Source organism: Heteronotia binoei, chromosome 3 (genome assembly GCF_032191835.1).
Source record: "Heteronotia binoei isolate CCM8104 ecotype False Entrance Well chromosome 3, APGP_CSIRO_Hbin_v1, whole genome shotgun sequence".
Lineage (NCBI taxonomy): Eukaryota > Metazoa > Chordata > Lepidosauria > Squamata > Gekkonidae > Heteronotia > Heteronotia binoei.
This window is the reverse complement of record NC_083225.1, coordinates 49,758,744-49,775,008: the sequence shown is the minus strand read 5'-3', so window position 1 is coordinate 49,775,008 and position 16,265 is coordinate 49,758,744. Positions and strand designations below refer to the sequence as shown.

At 40.3% G+C, this 16,265-nt stretch overlaps 1 protein-coding gene across 3 annotated transcripts in view; it reads right to left on the bottom strand.

The window, feature by feature from the left end:
* The window catches only part of EDAR (ectodysplasin A receptor), a 116,674-nt gene that overhangs the window by 3,701 nt on the left and 96,708 nt on the right, over nucleotides 1-16,265 (bottom strand). For all 3 annotated transcript variants that reach the window (XM_060233762.1, XM_060233760.1, XM_060233761.1), the window contains exons 5-10: nucleotides 11,274-11,359; nucleotides 5,841-5,927; nucleotides 4,166-4,294; nucleotides 3,976-4,050; nucleotides 3,596-3,668; nucleotides 2,735-2,894 (exon numbers count right to left, since the gene is read on the bottom strand). In XM_060233762.1, the coding sequence (XP_060089745.1) occupies nucleotides 2,735-2,894; nucleotides 3,596-3,668; nucleotides 3,976-4,050; nucleotides 4,166-4,294; nucleotides 5,841-5,927; nucleotides 11,274-11,359 (610 nt within the window). The remainder of the gene's footprint in view (nucleotides 1-2,734; nucleotides 2,895-3,595; nucleotides 3,669-3,975; nucleotides 4,051-4,165; nucleotides 4,295-5,840; nucleotides 5,928-11,273; nucleotides 11,360-16,265) is intronic.

Sequence of the window (16,265 nt, the reverse complement as noted above, 5' to 3'; positions counted from 1 at the left end):
AAACACGTTAGAAGAACTTCTGGCTGCAGGAAAATCAGGTTTTAATTAAGCTGTTGTTTTGACTAAATTCATTTAAAAATTACTATAGTGGACAGATGCCTACCTGTATCTGTGGCTTCACACAAATCCTGCAGCAATCCCATCAGGGGCGCTGCAGTCTTTTGTGCTACAATCTGGCTGGCTTGATGCCAGGGGTGTGGTCTAATATGCAAATGAGGTCCTGCTGGGCTTTTTCTACAAAGAAAGCACTGGCTACAATCAACTACTGGAGTTGCCACTCTTCACCTGATAGGGGCTTGGTGCTATTAACAGCTTCCTGACAGAAAACTGACAAGTACAGCTGTCCCTGTTGGCTTGCCAGGAAGGGGCATCCATTGGATTTCTACCTGTCATGCAGCAGTTTAAAGACAAACAGCAGCTACAAAAATGGAGCAAGTTAAAAATGGTTGTAGGAAAGAAGGACAGATGCTGAAACACAGAGGGAGAAATGTCTGTTGCTAGAAGCATAAAATCTGTTTTGGGTCAGTCCTCTCATATGAATTTTAAAAAGACTTTCAGAAATTCGCAGTTGGGGTGGGTGGAGAGGTTTCTACTATTGAAAAGAATGAGCTGAATTAAAATAAGATGGATTTCTAAAGTTTCAAATTGTAGATCCAAACCTATTTAGTGTCAATGTTTTCCTTTTGTTGCATGTAATGAAAACGTCTTTAATCTCACTTGTTTAATAGGCTAGAATCTGGCTATAGCTCGCCTATCAACTTCTCTTCCAAATAGTAGCTTAGATGTTCCCTCTACACTATTCCTATAGATCTCATTGAATAAAAGAAAATAAAAGAAAGGGGGGGATTGACAAACACTATGGGGTTTCATGAGGGACACATAAAGGCACTTTCAACCATACAGCAGCTAAGAATCTGCAGGGCTGTATCATTCTGACAGGAAGTAAGGAACAAAAACGGTGATAGTTGGAAAGCAGAATTTTGAGGGCTGGGAAGCTGAGTGGGGTTTTTCAACTAGCTCTTATAAACAACTAGAGAGACAGACAAAGAAAGGGTAAGATTTTCCCTACACAGTCGAAAGCTTTGCTTTAAATTTCTAAAAATTAAAACTGTTCTTAAAGAGGCAAGCCTAGATTTCAGTTAATGCAGGAACTTATAAATAGGGGAGCATTGGGACAGAAGGCTTAAAGCAGATGAAGGATTGGCAGGAGGAGGAGGAGGGAATTGGTTTTATACCCCGCCCTTCATTACCCAAAGGCGTCTCTGAGCAGCTTACAATCGCCTCTTCTTCTCCCCACAACAGACACCCTGGGAGGCAAGTGAGGCTAAGAGAGCCCTGAGAGAACTGACTGACCCAAGATCACCCAGCAGCTGGATGCAGAGGAGTGGGGAATCAAACCCATTTCTCCAAATTAGAGTATGCTGCTCTTAACCATTACACCAAACTAGCTCTCAGCAGCAAGGACCAGTGGGAGGGATATGAATGTAGCAAAACATTGAGGGAAGGAATATGCCAGTGAGAAAAATGGGAGAGGAAGAGCTGTTGTGGAGATATTTGGTAGATTTGAAGTCAGGACTAGGCAGAGTAGAAACAGAGCTTTAGAGGTGGTGATGGAAAAGCTTAGATAGTTGCAGAGCTGAGAAGTCAGGACTTGGGGTGGGGGAAGGATGGTATACAAAGCTGCTGAGCATGGCCTGGCAACATGTGGGAGATGGGGGAGGCAGAACTTACATCGGGGGATGCTCTAGCATCTACCCAAAACTGTCTGTGGTTTAACCATAGCATTGAGTGATGCTCTCACCCAAAACTCAATGATGCCACAGATTACACCATTATGCTGGGGGTGCTAATTGTCCCCCTTCCCCATGTTCTCTACCGTTTTCTACCTGTTGCTCAGCGAAGGCAGGAAGTCTCCAGCCACCAGCAGATAACTAGCAGCAACCCTACTGGTATAAGAGACTGGTTTGACTGTGCCCAAGTCATTCCCTTACATGGTCTCCCACTCCCCTTCCCCTTGCACTGTTGGATTCCTTTCCACATTTTCAGTCAAGCATAGCTGACCATTCTGTGTAAGCAAGGAAAACCATGAGTTGTAACGAAATCAGGATTACAAACAACAGCTTGCAGTTCTAGTTTCCAGACAAAACTATACTTTGTGCAAAGAATTATTTGGACATGGTTTGGAGGGCTGTGAATGCTCCATCTGAGTTGACCCCAAGCCCAAGCCCTGCTCACAGAACATCAATTTGTAAGAAAGAGCCAATGTGCATTCATTTTAGAAAAGAAACCAGGGACCAGTGGTTTCAATCCCATGTTCAACTCTACATGCCCTGAATGTGAACTGACATGTACTCAGTGCATGTGCAAAGAAAAATCAAGTGCACACTGTGCGTAGCTTGTACATGTGTTCACTGTAACTTGTGAACAAGCTTCCAGAGTGTTCAGAAAGGACAGCCAATGAGAAAAGAGGGTTGGGCCCCAGCTTGCTGGTGATGTTGAAAGACAAGGCAGTTGGCACGGCATGACAATGGTAGGATTTTGCCCAAATAATTTTCAAAATAGTTTCATCCATCACTCTTCGAGCACCTCTGAGCTGAGCTTACATGCTCAGAATCTAATGTGTCGACTGATAGAACTGAACTTCACATTTGTCATACAGATTCAGAAGTTCCAAAAAATGGCTTGTAATGTTAGGTGCAAAAACACTTGTACTGCAAATTGAGATGAGACTTACGCCGGTTGATTTGTTGCTTGTGTAAGATTTATCCCTAGCCAAATGCACTAGAGACAACAAGCACAGCTCTGGAGTCCCTTGCTTGTCAATTGCAGCTTCTTCATCACTGTCCATGCTACGACTTAAAAGTCGCTCATTTTCTGAAGATGCATCGTTTTCACTGAGAAGGAAAACATAAGGAAGAATTGTTTTTCTAAATGATCATATATAGATCTTCAGCTATGCCTCTGTCTGAAAGCTTATTCCATTATGATGATGAGTATATGTATAATGATGTATGCAAAAGTTATATTGAGATCTTAGTAAAATATATATATATAGTATGTTACTGCATCACAACAATGTGTTTTGCATGAAAACTCCAGCAGTTACTGGAGAAAAGAAGGTAGCACAAGCTTTCCACTTCAACAATCATACCCTGTACTTTGGAAATTAAAGACAAATAAGAATAAAATTTGGAACAATTCGAGTTTTATGCCCTTATCCTGGAATCTGGAAAGTTTCTTCAACATGCATGCTGCACCTGTTAATTCACTTTCATTCAAGTTTCCATTTCTTGGCAGATTCAGATTGTCTCCTTCCACTTAATTTAATAAGGTCTCAACTCACGTGAAGAGTTTTTGCTTGGTATCTAGTCAAACACAAATCTGACCCAAAAACTTGTTTTAAATCATTCAAGAAATGGAATTGAACTTCTTTTTAAGAATGATAAGATACCCACATCCAGATTCTGGTTAGATAGAATAAGCTTATTTCACTTATTGTGCCATGCTCTTCACTCAAGAAAATATTTCTTTCAGATCTCTGAAGACAATTATGTGTTTACTCAGTTTTCTATGCATTTTCTTGAATATCACATACCTTTTGACAACCTTAGCTGGTGTTGCTGTCAACTTTCCAAACTCATCTTTCTCTGAGAAAATCACAACATTTTCTGCAAATTTAAAAAAGAGAGAGCTATAACTGGCAAAAAACATTACATTTTTAATACAATGGCTTCTCTCACTTCTCTATACAGGCATTTCAGTACAAATCCATCAAAACACTGGGCTGAGTTTTAATTATTCTGAGGGAATTGAGTTGAATTCTGGCCTGCACAGATGCCTTTCCACTTATTTTTCCACTAAATGGAATTTGTGTTCAAGCAATTAAAATAATAGATTTGTGCAGGGCACTGCATTAGAGCAATTTAAGCCTCGTGGGATCTGGTGTGTAAAAAGGAATTATAAAACAGCCCAAACCTTGCACTTCTTTTTTTTCCTCCTGCATATTGGCCTGGGCTTCTACAGTCTTCACTGAATGGCTGGTACAGCAAGCTGGAATGCAAAGACGTGTCTCTGTTTAATGCTCATTCTCAGCAACAGTATCACAATGCAACTTCTAAACCCACTGAAATTAGGATTGGGCGAGTATTGACGGGTATTGATTTACCTTGAGCTGAAGTTCTGGTTTTCACAATGTAAAACATGATGATCAGGACAATAGCAATAGCCATGATGAAAATTGTAGACATAGCAATGATGAGAGCAGTAGCAAGGTGACCTTGTCCAGAAAGATCTCCTAGAGTCACAAAAAACATGAATTATTAATACACACAAACATACATAAATGAGAAAACTGGAACTGATTATATAAAATGAAACCAACACTAAACTAACTGTCTGGTATCATTCACACTTAATTGGAAGAATAAACTCTGCTGAATTCAGTGTGGTTTACTCCCAAGTTAATGGTTGTAGGTTTGTAATGTAAGGCTTTAATCTGTTGAACACTGGGTAGCGTAACTCCCAACTAAATGTGTGTAGGACTGATAACTTTATATTACTCTCTGTCTCCAACAGACACACACAAATTCCTTCCCTAGACCACACACCCATAGATAAATTGCTCATTCAGAAAATCATATCCAAACCATTGGTTTTCATGAAGAAATAACATCCCCCAGGGCCTTTTTGGAAAACAGCATCTGGGGAAAGGCTGAAGCTCCATCTCCCCCTGTGCTGCAGTCTGAATTGGGACCCTGTGAGGCTTGGAAACTTAATTCATAGCAGCTGGTATCTGACTGTGAGCATATAGAAGGTAAGTCGGGGGAATTCAGACCTGACTTGTGAGGAAAAGTTAACATCTAATTTGACCCTTTAAGCATCTCTTAGGGTGTGGAAGAGGTAGCCCTTCTCTCAGCTGTACAAAATATGTGATTGTATGTGAAGAAACAGCAGCTGAGAGGCAGACAGTGTTGTGAGTTTGGCTGAAGCAACTTGAGGGAGCAGGGTTGTTCTCTCTAGGGTTCTGATGTGAGCTGCTGCCTTGAAGGAGTACCCATTCGCCTCTTCTTGTTAGTAAAGCCAATATTACAAAAGTTACAAAAAAAGTTTTCTGCTCCAAAGGAAACTGACCCAGGTAGGTGTGCCCTTGGAACTTCTTATCGCTCAGAGAACTGGAGAGCAGGTAACAATGTTTCTATATGAAGGGATGGATTTGCTTTGTGAGTGTGCTATACTGATTCCAAAATATTTGGCAATAGAATCTATACTTAGAAATTGGTCTTTATTGGTCTGAAATGATCTTAATTGAGGGATAGAGCTGTCCCTAGCTTGCATCATGCAATGCACTTGCAGATTTAGAATGGGGACAGGGACTGTTGCTGTTGGTGGTGGTATGATTTTTATGCATTTGTTCTCACAATAACATGTCTTATCACACACACAAAAAGATAGCTCCCATGGCTGCAATACATTTCCACATTCCAAATAAACCTCATTGGATGCTGGAGATAAAGGAAGCAAAATTAACTTCTAGTCTGAAGATATTCATCTCATTTGCAAAGTTCATCACAAATTCATCCCTCATAGCGAAAGAAATCATTTACATCCTCATCTAAATGCTGGCATCCAGTTCCAGGGCCAACTTTAAGCCTGCTCATGGCAGACCCATAGATCAAAGCAGATTAGACTTCTGAAACAGCATTGAACCATGCTTCTCCAGAGACAAGAATCCTCCTGGATTTCCTAGTCCACACCCACTCCACCTGTATGCTAAAACTCCTTCCACACACCAAGAGATGGAGATTTGCTGAAGGTAAAAGTGAGACAGACAGGTTGCTTACCTTTGTGCACATGCTGGAAAGGAGAACGAGTGCTTGTTCCAGAAGTACTTGGAAAACTGACTGACACCCCAGAAGTAACACCTGTACCTGCAATAATAAACACATACATTTTCCTGGTTAACTTTGTAAAATCTCAGACACTTATTGCCATATTGATAAAGTGACAAGAGCTTCCTTGAATATCCTCATTCATTTTAAAGCTAAAATAGAAATCTTAACAACTTCTGTGCAGATCTATGGTGCTGTGAAGTAAAACATTTGACATACATTTCTCTCTGAAGTTTACCCGCTGAATGCTGGAGTGGGAGAATTATAGCGCATTTCTAAGCATGCCCAGTTGCTGATTTCAATGGGACACTTCTAGTAAGTGTACATTGGATTCTAATAAGTGACAAATAGAGGTGCCATGTCCCCCCTGGTCACTGGTGAGGGATGGGAGCTCATAGGCCTTAGATATGGAGGAGGAGGAGAAGCAGAAGCTGCCGCGGCCAGGGAATTTACTGTTCATTAGGCTGAGGCTTTAGTTGGAACACAAAAAAACAAGACTCTTTGGATACACAAATAAGTGTATTGAATCTTTTTAATTAAGCAGTTCTTCACATGGTTAATACATCTTCTTTGCAGGATAGGGTGGGGTATAATTTGCAAATTAAATTAAAAATTGAATTAAATTATTTGTGCATACTTTTAATGGTTCTATTTATTAGGTTTAATGATCAGACCAAAATCAAGGCTGCCTTCCTAGCATAGATAGCTTTAGAAAAGGATGAGACATATTCATGGATGGATAAGTCCATAAGTCTATGGCTATTAGCCGTTATTATAACTAAAGGTTCCTTTCAAGTTCAGGGGCAGGAAACCTCTGAATATCAATGCTAGGGGGAAGGATTGAGGGAAGGCCTTAGCCTTTGTGCCCACTGTATTGGCCCTGAAGGGTAATTGCTTGACCACTGTGTGTTCTGAAACATCCTGCAAAAGGGACTTGTCTTTAGAGCCAGTTTGCTTAGCTCTTGCATTTATTTCAGATGCCAAGGGTTGCCAGTAAATGTAAAGTGTGAATAGGAGATGTACATTTCCAAACACTTCGTAATACAGAATGTTGGTGCCCCAAGGAACTGATGACTGGCAAGATCTCAAGCAGATTATGTTATTTATTTTGGGAGAAGCACATCAACTTTCACACTTGGTTTGTTTACTGTGGCAAGCACTGGTATCTTTCTTACATAGTGGAACGCTGTCTTCAGTGCCTGTGGCAAAAGAGACTGTAGCACGTACAGACTGTCACATGAACTCCCCAGTCCAGAAAAGAAAATGGAACCATTTGCTGAACTCACAACAAGATTGATCTTGATTTTTTCAGCCTTGCAGCCTGCATTGCAATTGACTTTTAATTGCTGTATGGAATACTGGTGGGGAAGTGGTATCTGCAAGGGAAGAATCCTGCTGTATACAAAGAAAACCTACCTAAACACACTGTGAGTTGGATTTCAGGAATCCCTTTCTCTAAGTCTTCCTTCAACAGAGAAAGACTTCCTCCAATGGAGAATTACTTATTCTGATTGTGAAAAGCTTCGCCATCAGAATAAGTAATGGAAAAAAGGTCTGCCTTTGTTGAAGGAAAACTTGGTGGAACAAAGCCATAAGATCCAACCCAGTATGTTTTTGAATTGGGATCTAAAAGTGTGGAGCTGTATGTAGTTGAATTGTTGCCATTCATACTAATTGGTACTCACTGACAGCACATTGGTACTCATTGGTAGCACAGCTAAGTGAAAAAGGAACCAACAGATTGGTAGTTATTGTACAGAATAGATAAATTATTAATTATTTTCAGCACCACTTAGGACTTTGAATCCTTGGCTAAGATAGAACAATAGTTGGAGGTGTGTGGGATTGAACAATTTGGATAAATTCATACCACATTTTTTAAAAGACAAAAGCTATTCTGTTCTGGAAAATATAGAATTTTCTTGGCCAAGCTCCACCTGACAAATTTGACAGGAAATTAAGTTCTCTGGTAGTGCGTGAAAAATGTCTCATAAGTTATGAAGCAGAGAAATGTGCTTGCTCCAAATAAATTGTGTTTTTTAATAAAATGAAAAACTATTACACAATATATAATATCCCCAGACAATGAGAAAAACAAATACACATTTTTAAACCTGGCCAACAAAGTATACAGTTCATTGACTTTGAATGATTTTTTCCCTATAACTTTGGTAAAAAGTACCTTCTGAGCTAGTTTTTCAGTATAGTATGTTTTTTTATTACATACACTTTTCTTTTAAAACCCAAATAGTTCCTATTTTTATGAAATGTTTTACAGCGTGGTTTATTTAGCCAGCCCTTTTCAATATATACATATTATAACTGACTTTATTCTTCAAGTTATCTAAATCTGGAAGAAGGGCATGTCTGATATCTCCAGACATTCAATGTTTGTATATTAAGAGGCTCAAATGACTCAGAGAATTGGTTCCTGCAATCCTTCATCGCCCTTTATATATATATATATATATATATATATATATATATATATATATATATATATATATATATATATATGGCCGCTGTGTGACACAGAATGTTGGACTGGATGGGCCATTGGCCTGATCTAACATGGCTTCTCTTATGTTCTTATGTTCTTATGTTTTATACATTCAACCACTTTTATTCTTCTACCTATTTAAGCAGCAGTTATACTCAAGAGAGGATCTCAGTGTTACACACAGTCATAAAATTTAGTCACACAGTCCCAAAGCAAGGCTCTCCCCACTACTTGGAAATGGCTTATACTGATGTTTATGTAAACAATATATATATATATCTAACCCGCCCCCCCCCCCAACATGATTAAATTACCTGTGAAGGTGGGGGTTGTAAAGAAAGGGAGAAAGCCACGGGGAAAGATATGGATGTACACAAAAGAACGCTTCTGAATGTTGATCTCTTTGTGAATTGGAATCCACACACACAAAAGTGGCCAACAAGGGTTGAAGAAGCCATATGCTACAAATGGCTTCACACAAGGATCCAGTTTGAGTGTGCATAGTCTTAGCAGATATTTGGCACACTCAGGCTTTGACAGCTATCACCTGTTCCCTAAATGAGGGCACAGAATCCGTCTCTTCTCCAGTTCCAACAGGTGCTTGGTGGCACTGCCTAAGCAGAATGTATTAACTACCAATGGGAAGCTCATGTAGATGTCCTGACAAACCACTGTTTGTTTTTAGCCTTTTGCTATACAAAGCAAATATGGATTATGGGTTATAAAGGTTTTCACATTTGATGGTACCAGCTTTGGTTCATTACAGAAAATAGACATAAGATGTCTATACATTGTAATTTGGTATCAGTCAGTTCAATGCAAATGATACACAAAGGACAATATGCATCTAAAAATGGGGTTTAAATAGATGATTCTCTTGTATTTTTGAAAGCAGTTAAACATTGCTGCAGTATTTCTTGCAAAATAGTATCTTACATCTCATTGTGCTACATTTTTCTCCTCTTATTTTCACCCAAGTATCCCCAAATTAGTTCCTGCTTTTTGCCTTTGGATACTTGTGACATCCTTAGGTCTATGAGAAATGGGTGATGCTCTTAGTTATTAGTGTATAATATAAGATGTAATACAATTATTCTATCTTTAGAAGAGCAAGAAGATTAAGAATTGCAGATTTATCAAAGATTTCAGGTTTTCACGGCTGGTAACATCATTAGGGTTTGTAGAATCTTTCAGGCTCAAGTTCCGTGTTCTACTGGAGAAAGTTTTCCTTCCAGACGTTTCGTTCTCAGCTGCGGAGAACATCCTCAGTGGCGTTGCAGCCGGAGCAGGTGCTCTGACCTTCTTGGCTGCTGTGCATTGAGTGGGACCAGGGCTGCTGGAGAGCTACTATTTATAGGCTGGAGGGGGTGTGATGAAAGGGCAATTGGTTTGTGGATGTGCCCATTGTTTGGTGAAGGGTAGTGATAAGGAAACTGGCTGTTGAATGTGACCATTGTTCTGTGTTAATTGCTGGGAGGGTTGGAAGTGGTGTGAAGATAAGGAAGATGGTTGTTGACTGTGCTGATTGTTCTATGTAATGTGCTGGTTGTTCTGTGACTTTCTGAAAAGTCTCCTATATCTCCTCTCCTGTATCTCCTATATCTTCTCACCCCACAACAGACACCCTGTGAGGTGGGTGGAGCTGAGAGGGCTGCTCTCACAGCAGCTGCCCTTTCAAGGACAGCCTCTGCCAGAGCTATGGCTGACCCAAGGCCATTCCAGCAGATGCAAGTGGAGGAGTGGGGAATCAAACCCGGTTCTCCCTGATAAGAGTCCGCACACTTAAACACTGCACCAAACTGGCTCTCACGACCAAGATGTTTGTTGATTCCTCTGCTATTGCACCTGCCTCTAGCATTTCACCCACTGAGGTTTTTATCTTCATTGTTCAAAAGCATGGGAATGCTTATAATTGCTTTATCCTATTAATCGGGCTTTAGCCTCATCTATTTGACAGGCCACCAGGCTGGTAAAATTCCCTACAGTGCGCTAACAATGTGACTCAAGATAGTGGAGAAATCACACAGTTGTTACAAGTTGCAACAGATCAACAACAGTCCATGTCCTCCCTGTTCCATCGCATTTCAGTTAGCACAGTCCAATCATATGCTACATCATCTGCTTCTAGATTATCCAACAGGCTGCAGCTTGTATCATTTTCAAGCAAGCTACAATATACTTTTTTTTTTTGCTTCAAATATCTGAGTTCAAGCATATAGTAATGGAACCACCCTCTGTTTTGCTCAATTATCATTCACCGATGCATCAGTACACACATTGGGCAACATCAGAAATGCAGCAAAACTGAAGGATCTCCCTATGCCTTACATAGGGAGAAAGTCTTTTAATAAACTCTTGAGTAGCAGTAGCCCTCCAGAGTCTCAGTTAACTTATATTTTTCCCTTTAATTGGGGATGCAAAAGACTGAACTTGGAACTTGGTGTGTACTATTTGCCCCATTACTCATCTTAGCAGGGAAGAGGACAACAGCCTTGTTAGCTCTCATTCCCACAACATCAGGGCCCTCTTTATGTTGTAGTCCCATTTTTTAATTTATTCAAATTCATGCACATTTGTGTGCTGGGAAGTAACAGGAGTTGCTGAGACCCTGTATAAATTGCCCTGAAAGACACATGTCTCATGAGTTTCCATAATGCACATCCAAAATGAATTCAAAACAGTGCAACAAATGCATATAAACATTTTTCTTCTCACACATTAACCGCCCCCCCACCCTCAATTTTCTGGTTCAGAAGTGACTGACTTTTACCACACTGATTGTGTCCAAACCTTCTACTTTCATCTGGTGTGTTGCTCATGGAAGCTTTCAGAGGTATTTTCCCACTAAAACACATTCAAATAAAAATAAAGTCAAATACACTTACATTCCTTTGTGTTGGGAGGCGCCAGCGAGCATGAGTAGCAAACCATGCCATAGATGTTCCTTGGCCTGTTCTCCAGCATGTAGTAACTATAATGAAAGAACAAGACAAGGCAAAGCAATATAACTGAGTTCCTTGCTTTTAAGCATGGTTGAGAAGTAATCAATTACTCTGAGAGATGAAATCACTACTTTAAATTTTGTATACTTCATTTAATGGCATTATCCACTTTTCTCTTGCTTGGCTAGAAACAACCTCTCTTTTATCCTTCACCACCATCATAAATGAGGTCAACCAAGCATTAAAGATGCATGACATGAGGTGATATAACCCCCTGAAACAACATACATTTGTCCACTGAACTTGCAATGTAGCTCCCTGAATCTCCCTCTAATGAGTCTTTCTGCACGAGGATAAAGCTGGATTCCACCTAGCTAATGTAAGGGGGGTGATTCTGACTAATTTTCCCCAATGCAACTCTCTGAATCACTTTATACAACTTTAATACGAACAGCCTTGTGACCTGAGGTCATGGTTTGGTGTTGGGAGTCAGTAGTGAAGCACCTAAGTTTGTGGATGATACCCAGGCTTTTTTTTTTTTTTTAGCAAGAACTCACAGGAATGCAGTTCCAGCTGGTTTGGTATCAGAGGGTGACATCAGGGGGTGTGGTCTAATATGCAAATGAGTTCCTGCTGGGCTTTTTCTACAAAATAGCCCTGGACGACACTATGTTGTACAGGGTGGTGAGAACCAGTGAGGACTGTGAGTAGCTTTAGGAGATTCTGTTGAAGCTGGGTGAGTTGGAGTCAACATGGCAAATGAGGTTCAACATGGGCAAGTGTGAAATAATGTACATTGGACCCAAAAATCCTAAATATAAATATATGTTGATGGGGTTTGAACTGGTGGTAACTGACCAGGAAAGAAATCTTGGAGTTGTAGTAGATAACTCACTGAAGATGCCAACTTAGTGTGAGACTGCAATAAAAAAGACAAATGCTATGTTGGGGGTTATTAGGAAGGGGATTGAAAACAAATCAGCCAGTATCATAATGCCCCTGCATAAATCGATGGTGTGGTCTCGTTTGGAGTCCTGCAAAGAGTTCTGCTCACCGCAATTCAGAAAAGATATTATGGAATTAGAAAAGGTGCAGAAAATGGCCATTAAAATGATTAAGGGGATTTCTCCCCCATGAAGAAATGCTAAAGAGGTTAGGGTTCTTTAGCTTGGAGAAATGAAGACTGCGGGTGACATAATAGAGGTTTACAAAATTATACAAGGGGCAGAGAAGAGAGAGAAAAAAAGTACTTCTCTCCCTTTCACACAATACAGGAACTCATGGGCACTCAATGAAATTAAGGTGCAGTAGGCTTAGAACAGATAAAAGGAAGTATTTTTTCACCTAAAGAGTAATTAATACGTAGAATTCAGTGTCACAGGAAGTGGTGGCAGCCACAAGCATAGACAGCTTCAAGAAGGGATTGGATCAACATACGGAGCTATTAGCCACAAGGTATAGATGAAACATGATGTCTGAGGCAGTGATGCTCTGCATTCTTGGTGTTTGGGGCAACAGTGGGAGAACTTTTTGCCCCATTGGTGGACCTCTTGAGGGCACCTGGGTTTTTTTGGCCATTGTGTGACACAGAATCTTGGACTAAATGGGCCATTGGCCTGATATCAGCTTCTCTTATGTTCTTATGTACTAGTTCTATAACACTTACATATAAAGGAATGTGTCTTAAATTATGACAGTTCTCATGCTTCTGCTAATGGAAAAGGGATTTTGCTTTCTGTTTTTTGTTATGCAGTTCACTGGGCTGTCTAGCATCCCTTGTCTAGCAAATGACATCTTCTTGGGGGAAAGAACAGCTTAGAACCAATCCCCTGGAGTTAGTTCTAACAAGGCAAACTGCTTTAAAAGTACTGGCTTCAAAAGTGTAGCAGCAACCAGGCTAAAAATGAAGAATAAATATAAAATAAACTCTAAAATCACTATATTCTTCACAGAGCAAGAATATATATATGTGTGTGTGTAGTTTCTAAATGAAAATATGGGTAGTTTGGAGCCACAGTGTAGAGGGGTTTGATCTATTCAGTCACATGAAGCAGAATACTTGATTTGTCATCATAATACAGTGTGACAAATTGTTCTTTTGTTCGTACACAAGAGATTCAGGACAGCACTAGAAGCCATGCCACTGTGCTTTATTTTTTCCAAGAGACTTCTTTGGTACACATTTAATTCGAATGAACTTTAAAACCTAGCTTTCTGCATGTTACCTGAGGCTGCACCTGACATGTAAGAAATGCTGGGAGATGGTTTAAGGAATCAAAGTGTATAAATTTAAAGAAGAAATTATGAAGGACAAGTTGGGGTAGATGACATTTTTATAAGGTGCTCTGTCTAACCTCTACCTTTTCTTTGAAACAAGGAGGGTAACACAGTGCCCTTAATATTAACAAGAACATTCTTGCAAAATAGTCTTTGCATGGTAATATCTTAGGATATTTTATCAAGGACAATACTAGAAGAGTGATTAGAAAAGTGATTTTCAGCCTTTGTTATCTTGTGTCCTACCAATAGGTTTGTCAGCCTCCAGGTGGGGCCTGGAGATCTCCCAGAATTAGAACTGATCTTCAGAAGACAGCAATTGGTTCTCCTGGAGAAAATGGCTGCTTTACAGGGTGGACTCTTTGGCATTGTACTCCATTGAGACCCTTCTCCTCCCTAAACCCCCCCTCTCCCCAGGGTCCACCCTCAAAATCTCCAGGTATTTTCCCAACCCAGAGTTGGAAACCCAACTTCCCAATCACTCTATCAAAGAACCTAAGTCTCGCAATTGTAGTCACACACACACACAGAAACACTTTTCATGACATGGAAATTTATATGTTTACAGTTATTCTGTTACTAAATATATCATTGCAGGTAGACATGGGGATTTTGGGTGAATGAGTTCTTAGTAATTGTTGTGAGAAACCTTTGCCCCAGAGGTGGTACACATGCTACTGGTTGAGAAGCGCTGCTTTAGAGGACATGGATTGAGACTATTACATCATGGTGGTTTTACAAGACAATTTTTACAACTTTAATAATGCGAGCAAAGTCACCTTGAATTGACTATTTCACCCTGCAGACTGGTTCTAAGAAGGTGAGGTACAAAGCAATGGAACAGGACTTTCATTTCTAATGATGGGGTAACCTAGCTTGAAGCCAACGTGTGTATGGAGGAGGTCAACACAAGAACTGATTCCCCGCTAGCCTTACCCTGCTCTCACTCTCTTCTCCGCGAGGCTTCTGTTGGATTTCACACAAGCTGCCCCAAGGCTGCAACTTGCTCTGCCTCTTTTGCACAGGAAGCAAGATCCTCTAAAAACCAGTTTCTGTTTGCCACGCAAAAGAGGCAAAGTGAGTTGCAGCCTCGGGGCAGCTTTTGCGAGATCCAACGGAAGCCCCACGGAGAAGAGGAAAGTGAGTAAGGCTAGTGGGGAATCGAGTAAGACTAGCGGGGAATCGGTCAATGTTTGTTTTGTAATGGTGACAACTGCGGGAAGAATTGGTGGATAGGGGAGATATATGCTTATCCCCTTCCTGAGCTAATTGATCCTTTCCAAAACATACCACCTCTGCTTTTTTTTTCTTTTAAAGGTTGATTAATGTTTGGCTAGGAGTCGCAAATGACTTCTTGGCACAAGACTTTCATTCATACACCTGAGATCTGAGCATTAAATGTATACACCATACCTATATGTATAAAAATAAAGTTGTCTTGTCTGGAGAGCCATTTATAATATCCTAATTTTTATCTCCTGGCTTGTGAGGCCTTCAATGATAACATGTAGCTGGTGGGTGGTTTTGGATTAACAGTTAAGAACTACAGAATTAAATGGAACAAACTGTTCAGTAAAAATTGGAGATCAAAATGTTTCTTACAACTAAAGTCAGGGATATATGGAGGAGCAGGAGCAAATAGATGTTGCTTTGTTTTAAAAGCCCCATGCTGAATGAGTTTATGAAGGATTATTTTGGACAATGTTCAGATTTAGTACACAGGCATCTGGTTGGCTGTTGCTAGAAACAAAATGCTTGACTTGATGGCTCATGGACTTGTCCAGCAGTCATTCTTATGTCCAAAATTTTGCTTCATAGCAGATTGGCTACTGGCCTATGGAATTTGTATAGCCTTTTGCAATGGCTGATCTGTGCCATCTGGTTATTCTTTGTCCTTCCAAAAGCAAAGTTGATAGTGCAGTTATCAGTAGGATAGGAAAACAGGGCCAACCTCAAAACCAGCTAGTGGTCTGCATGTTCAAGAGACTTTCCAGGTGTGCATAAAGCTATTTAAAAAGAAAAACCTAAAATGAGTTGTGGGATCTCACACCTCCTCCCCAACTAGACTGCTATAAGCTTTTAAAGTCTTTGTCCCCTTTGAAGCAGAAGGAGTATAGCTTGGGTAGTATTACCACATTGCTCTGACTGGAGTGCAGCTCATTTCCTCTGCTGCTAGTACTTCTGTTTGTGCAAGGCTAGCTAAGTGAAAACTATCGATCTTGATCAAATGGATGTACCAGTAGCTGAGGAAGTATTGTAGCTGGAGCAAAGTGCATGCAGAACATGGTCATAGTGGGATCTAAGCCTAGGGGCAAGAAAGATAATTTATGAAGCACCTTCCCTGATTCCAATTTTTCCCATCCCAAACTTTTCCATGCTGCATAGGGAAGGGGAGGTAAACATGCATCTATGTGGCATATGCTCAGGTTTGGAGTAAATGCCCAGCATTCTGATCCAGCCCTGCATTTCACTATTCAGTGCTTAGGCCAGTTAACTAGGAGAGCTCAAAGACAGTTGTGGATTCAGCAGTCATGTGCTTATGGGCTACCAACTTTTGTACTTACGGTTGTTCTTTATTCTGCTTTATGGAATGCCAGACTGCAGAATGCCAGTGGTATGTATATGTATGAGTTTCCCATATACTGTAGGCAAGATGAT